This window comes from Anoplophora glabripennis, unplaced genomic scaffold (genome assembly GCF_000390285.2).
Source record: "Anoplophora glabripennis isolate ALB-LARVAE unplaced genomic scaffold, Agla_2.0 scaffold1343, whole genome shotgun sequence".
Classification (NCBI taxonomy): domain Eukaryota; kingdom Metazoa; phylum Arthropoda; class Insecta; order Coleoptera; family Cerambycidae; genus Anoplophora; species Anoplophora glabripennis.
This window is the reverse complement of record NW_019418828.1, coordinates 37,915-45,063: the sequence shown is the minus strand read 5'-3', so window position 1 is coordinate 45,063 and position 7,149 is coordinate 37,915. Positions and strand designations below refer to the sequence as shown.

General features: G+C 42.3%; 1 protein-coding gene and 1 long non-coding RNA gene across 2 annotated transcripts; one reads left to right on the top strand and one right to left on the bottom strand.

Moving 5' to 3' along the window:
• Positions 1 to 692: 692 nt before the first annotated feature.
• On the bottom strand, positions 693 to 2,024 carry LOC111692698. The gene has a single exon (XM_023456795.1). The coding sequence runs from the start codon at positions 2,022 to 2,024 to the stop codon at positions 693 to 695; it is 1,332 nt and encodes a 443-aa protein (XP_023312563.1).
• A 1,123-nt stretch (positions 2,025 to 3,147) lies between these two features.
• On the top strand, positions 3,148 to 3,717 carry LOC111692699. Its single transcript, XR_002763289.1, has 3 exons — positions 3,148 to 3,276; positions 3,416 to 3,530; positions 3,586 to 3,717. It is a non-coding gene; the product is annotated as an uncharacterized LOC111692699 (long non-coding RNA).
• Positions 3,718 to 7,149: the final 3,432 nt, after the last annotated feature.

Sequence of the window (7,149 nt, the reverse complement as noted above, 5' to 3'; positions counted from 1 at the left end):
CGGTTCCACTACACCAAGCTTGATCATTTTCTCCAGTTCCTGATCGATTTCTCTCTGAATGATTGGATTGACCCTGTAGTACCTTTGTTTGATGGGAGGGCTGTTTGTAATAATCACATGTTCAGCTCGATTTGTACACCCTAAGTCTGTACCCATGAGTGACACATTTCTGTCTATTAATGCTTGTAGCCTGGATTTCACAAATGAACTCAATTGCGTCTGAGCACTAACTTGCTCCACAGTATTAACCAAAATGGGTTCTTTTGAAAAATGCCATTCGTTGCGCCGTAAGTCTGGTACAATACCCATAACTTGCCAAAAATCAACTCCTAATATAAGGAGATGACGTAACTCCGGGATTACCAAAGCCTCAACTAACCTAAACCTACCTCTTAAAGTTATCGGCAAATCCACCGTTCCAGTACTATGACAGCGATTACCATTAGCAACTGTACATGACGACTGTTTGTGAGTGTTGACAAATAGTCCCAACTGGCTGATAAGAGTTAAACCCTTATTTCCTATAATAGTTTTCGACGCCCCTGAGTCTAACAGACCCAAGACAGATTTACCTAAAATGTCTACCGCAAGGTAAGGGCGTTCATCTCCAACAGCATTATCTAGCACATAATCGAGAATAACTTGCAGCTTGTGGATCGAGCTTGTATTATCGGCACGCTTCCCCCGATCACCTAAGTGTGCCGACAACCGTTTCCCTGATTAGCACAGTTAGGGCAGCTCTTCACCGTCACACCTTCCTTCTTGCACTTATAACAGAATTTTCCTCTTCTCTGTGCACACCCTATGGCCCTATGTCCTGGTTGATTGCATTTGTAGCACACAATTTCTTTACCGGAACCGCCTACATCACTTCCTATACTAGACGTTGACGCTGAACAACTTCCCACAGGAACTTCTGATACCTGCACATAGGCGAGATCAGGTTCCAACACGTTAGTTCTCCTAGAAGGGGCTACAAAATTCTCAACTGCCTCTTTTCTTGCCTCTAGACGTCTACCGAGTTCACAGAGATGCGCAATAGACGTGACTTCAACCAAGGCCAACTGATTCTGGTAGAATGGGGCGATATTTCTCGGCAGGATTTTAAGTTTGGTATCTTCTGAGATGGGGCACGTTAGTCGATTAAAATATCCGGTCATAACTGCTAAGTAGATTCCTATAGTTTGACCGGGTCCCTGAGTACGGTTACGAATCTCTTCTATCAATTTTTCATTGTAAGTTGAAGGCAGATATTCTTCTTTCAGCAATGTGACAAACTCATCCCAAGTAGCTACTTGATTTCTGTAGGCTAAGTAGAATTGATAGGCCCTGCCGATAAATAAATCGATACCCGATTCAAGCAGTACCTCTTTTGGAACATGACGCGCTATGCGTAATTCCTCGATTCGTTCAAGAAACGCACTTAGAGATAAACCTTTCTTATCCCCTGCAAACTTCAGATCCCATTTATGTGGTAAAATTGGCTTCATCGTAAATTGACTAGGATTTCTGCTGGGTGAGACATTGGAAATAGTCGCACGATGCTGTATCGGACTCGAAGAACCTGATGGTATCTGTGTTTGCTCTAAAACACTTAATTGTCGAGGTGCAGTTTGAGGTTTTTCAAATTCTGCAGATTTACTGAGCAACATATCCATTAATGTTAACGTCTTAGTAAACAACTCCGGTCGATCCACTGACTCCTCATCGATATGGTCTATCCTATTCAAAGTATGACACAATTTCGATTGTAATTTTAGGAAGGCACCACTCGTAGACGAGTTGTTAAATGCTGTCACGTATGGCTCCAATTCAGCCAATTTGCTTTTAACGGCCGTTACGTCCTCCTCCATAGTATATGGGTACGTTGGCATCTTGACACTATCGCCAGACTTTTCTAATTTCATCGCCATGGCTAAAGAATGTCGCATCTGATCCACAGTACCAGTAGCGATACCTCTGATCTTGAGTTCATAGGTAAGTTCCTCTTGGTTTAGCCGGTTCACTTGCATCCTATCCGCCATTTTCTTCCTTCTAACTTCTTTCTATTTTCTTATATCTTTTCTTCCTTAGTGGCCCCACGTTGGGCGCCAAAATTTGCCACGACCTTACCCAAGGTCGCTCCCTTACCGATATCTAAACAGTAGAGTGTAAGATTTTCTACCTCGGCTATATGTAGACGGTAGGTTGTTTGGCCAACTCAATGGAGATGGGGGGAGGGGGGTTGATTGATTAGGAAGTAATATTCTACTAACTAGTTAACTAGGTTGTTATGGGCGCCAGACAAATTTTCCACCACCAAATCACCCACTATAATTTCTACTACTTGATCAAGAAAACTTGTCAAACAAGATCAAATAACACACTCAATGATAACATCATTTATTAATCTGCACTCTATTTAAGATTAGATCATAAGAAAATAGAAAATATAGATTGTTACTGCTGCCGTTAATATAAATAATTCGCAATAAATAATAATATAAATAAGGGAAAAAAATTAAGTGCGTAAGGTTATAGATGGGATTAAGTGAATAAAAAAAACAATATGTCGTCAAGGAAACTAAGATAAAGACTGACAAAATTTAAAATATAACTTACAGAAAAACGTGAGGTGGGACCACGCTCTTGGCTGCGTGGTGTGACGATACAGATCCTTTACAAGAAAGATTGGCGATTGGGTTCCACAAAAATTACTCAACATGCGACGGACCACAATCAACATCAGGCGTTTGGAAAACAAATATCCTAAAGAGCTGATTTTCAAAAATCACAAAAGTTTTCCCAACACTACGACACACCCAATCCACACAGCCAGGTACCGGAAGTAATAAAGTGTAAAATTTGCGCGGATCCCCTCCTGAGTTTAAGCTAACAAAAAAACTATCCCTGACCCCTATTGGTTGGAGTCTGACCAATTAAAACTAAGTAAACTATAGTAAACAATTATTAACCCTAAAATCAAATCTAATATGATTTATAACACCTTGATTAAGTTCCCTGAACATAAATAAGTAGCTAAAGATATCATTCCCGTGTATATTTATTAGAAATACCTTGATATAGAAAAGTGGTAACATGGAAGATTCAGCGCACAATCGGGCAACAACGCACCGCGCAGAACCAGAACTGAATTCGGCAGGTAGGTAGGTGGAGTTTCAGCCGGAAGAGAAAGGACGAAAAGAAACGAAATGGTCAAATGTCAACACAAATTCTCATCCTTAGGAAATAATCCACACAATGCCAATCGTTCATCTACGAATCTACAAAAATATGGTAAGTACCAAACAAATGACTTAATGTTCTTAACTAACTTTGTCTATCCTGAGTATAGTCTATCGATAATCTACTAAGTATTAGTTGCTTGTTTACATTTTAGGTTATCAGTATGATTGAATGTTTATTTCTATTCTAGGAGCTAGGCATGCACTTGGGTGGATCTAATACGATTTCTCCCTAGGATCTCACGGCCGGCGACAGTTGTGAACGATTAAATATTATTTACTAGACCTGGATATGAACGCATTAAGGTAACGATTATAATTGTTTTGGTGGTTAAAAATTTAGACCCTCAATATATTTTAGGCAATACACAATACACATCCTTGTAATTAAGGTGACAGGACCCACAACGATTCCTGGGAAACAACCTGCATTTGAAATGAATTACAATGAGAAAATGTAATGTAATACCATATTAATAAAGAATAAATGCAATGTGATACTTATTTATTTAGTTTTATACCGATTAACGTAAATTGCATGTTACAAGTCCTAGGTATGTGCATAGGATCTTCTCCCTCGTCTTCCACTTGGGGACGTCCTTGCCAGGGTCTAAGATCATCGATATGTAACAGGACCTGGGATGTAAGGCGATTAACCTCGTACACATTCAATCCACAAACCCTTACGATAGTATAGGGACCAAGCCAGGGAGGTCCTAGTGGAGATCGTACACCCACCGGGTTCCGGGTCAGTACTCGATCCTCAACCCGGAACTGAACCTTGGGTCGATCATTCCTAGGGTATTCGTCTCTGTTAAAAGCTTCTTGATTTCTGCGAATTTGTCGTTGTTTCGTCATCTTATAAGGCCTCATTACGTCACTATTGACCACCCACCACGGTCGTCTTAAGAGTTGGGACTTTACTGGTTTTCTTTCTCGCCAGGCACCGCCATGTTTGGTCGCTACACAAATGAGACAGTTTCGAACATGTATCTTGATTTGTTTTTTCATTACTGGCCAATAATACAGGGCGGTTATCGTTCTTATAGTTTCGTTCCTATTCGGGTGTCCCGCCTCGGAACTCTCGTGGTAGTGATTCATTACTTCTCGCCAAAAATTTATGGGAACCACCAGACGTACTTCTTCATTTTTGTCACCCGTGTACCACACTAGGTTGTCCCAGACAGTATATTGGTCCCTCAACGTTCTTTTCCACGGCAAGTCGGCTTTCTCTTCACCGGCCTGTAACCTTTGGATGCGTAACCGGGTCTCTGCATACTCTGGACTTTCCTGTTGGGCCATGATTATCCGTTCGTACAGCGGTGGTTGGATTCCGTCATCAATTTGGATTAAACTCAGTTGCTGGACGCAAATGGGGGGTATTCTTGATCGGGTGGCAACAGTCGGTTCTTCCTTGTTACCGGCAACTTGCAATATTAATGGTTTGTTTCCTTCCCTTTTTTTCAGGTGGCGGTGATGGTGGACTTATTCTATCCTCTTCTAATGGCAGCATTTTCTCCTTACTCGAATTTCTGCTCCGGAAATCAGGTAAGTTTTTATCACTATCTGGTCAACATTTATCGTCGAATTTCACTCGCGTTTCTCGCCGCGTTATGTTCCAACTGACGATTTGGCGGTGTTGTACTCCGAAGTACATTCCACCTTGTCGATAATCGATTATCGCCTCCTCGGCACATAACCAGTCCATGCCCAAAATGAACTCTTCCTTGAGCTTCTCCATTAGGTAAGTATTTACTTTAGTCCAACCAGTTCCAATCTGTATTTCGACTTCTACTGGGCCTTGCACCCATACTTCTTGTCCGTCAGCTAGCACTACTTTTTTGCCATTCCGCGGTACGTCATCTTCATAGTATTCCAGGCGCATGAACGAATTCGTGGCTCCTGTATCCACTAACGTTACTAGGTCATAATTCAGGTATTTTGTTATTATCCGGGGTAACTGTGTTTGATCGGTTGATTCTTGTATGGAGCCCATTTCCATCGACCCCCCACTGACTCCGAAGCAGAGGGCCGGGGCTAGTTTCCCTGGCTTCGCTCTTCTTGGGATCGTCCTGGATTGGGTGCTTGGTCGTTAGATGGTCTCTCCACTTCTTGGGAACTAGGGCCTGGTAGAGCCCGACGAGGACATTCCCTGTTATAGTGGTTACCCCCACAGAATCGGCAAGTAACATAACTCGGTCTCGGTCTTACCGGCACTAGTTCTTGACTTATTCCGGAATTTGGATTACTTGTACCTCCACCCATCAATTTCAACTGACTTTCCATTTCTGTAGCCAATTTCATTAGCTCCTCTATCGTGGTTATCTTAGTTCCTACCAGCTGAAGTTGGGTTTCTGGTCGCTTTTATCTGAAGTACCATTTCTACTTCGTTTCCCATTCCTAATCTGGTAAATATGGGCCTCTTTTGAGCGATAAATAATCTGGCTTCTTCTCGACCTTGCGTTTTACAAAAGGCCTCTCTCTATAACCTCATTCGGTATTGTAAGTTATCGAACCGGTCTAGTAAATTCCCCACAAATTCGAAAAATGACCAGTCAAACATCTGATAGGCGGCATACCACTTACTAGCCTCACCTCTTAACCTCGCAGCTGCGTATTTCGTCCAGTGTTGTGTTGGAATTTGATTTCGCTCACAACTCTCCCGGATCCGTTGTATAAACTCCCGGGGATTTTCATAATCCGTTCCCTCGTAGACTGGCTCAAACTCCCGCCATTCTACCCGATTCGTTTCTTGCCTACCTTGACCTCTCAAGGTTACAGCTAGCTTCTCCACAGCCGTACTGAACATTTCTACCATTTTTTATTAGGTAGTTTTCTCTATAAGTTTTGGGCGCCACTGGGATTGGTTCCTGTACCCCAGAACAGGTGTTCTATCTTCGACTTCTATTAGTCGGTCTAGGATAGGTACTTTGTTTTTTTCAATTTTCTCGCCCTCTTGATCAATCGTGAGAGCATGAGGACTCTGGATCTCAGGCTCGGTTTCAAGCCATTCTCGTTGGGCGCCATGTTCTCGAACGCGCTCCTCAAATTCAGCGCCTTGCAGCGCGCCTGCGTTTGAGGGGCCGACGGACCCTCTGGAGTCGATATCCAGGTAAGTACTATTCGGTTCAAGAGTTACGGGATCGGGAAAGCTCACCCCAGGGCGCATCCCACCTAGATTTCGCTGCAGCGGCAGCGTACCTTCCAGCACGACTTCCACCGGGGCGTTAAAGGCTCCTTCCAAGGACTCGGTGGATGTGAGGGATTCACTTTGCCGATCTTCTTCTAGGGCGCGCTCTGGACGGAGTGAGCACGCAACCAACTTCTCTCTTGATGTCATTGTTTACAGTTACACAAAGTTCATACAGTTTATATACCAAAGTTCACAATAATAGTTTTTTCTCCCTTTTCCCAGTTAACTAGACGTCTATTTTTTTAATGACTAAGTTATTTGTAAATCAATGACTAATACACGACACTACTAGTCTTTATTATCAAAGTTATTTATTAGTCTCTAACTCTCCCGTTTCACACAATAGTTCAATTAGTCTTTACCCCCACTCTACTCTCAGTTCAAAAGTCTCAATTGTTTATAACACTGCCAATTTAGGCGACCCTGTATATACAGTTCTCACTTACCCGCCAACTACGGTCTGCTCCCTGGATCAGCTTAAAGTCCGGCCCTGCCTCCAGTGTACACTTTAGTTTTAGGCAAAAATTAGGTAAGTTATTTTTAGGTATCACAACGATCAAATTCTTTCTACCAAATTTACTTGTTTATATATTTAACTTTCTAACCTTCAGGTTGAGGTACACATAACAGAATTCTTTTTAGTTTCAGTTTGTTACTACCAAGGACAATACTTAGGGTATCGCCACGATTAGAGACAAGAAAAGAAACGCCAACTTCACTAGACACATATAT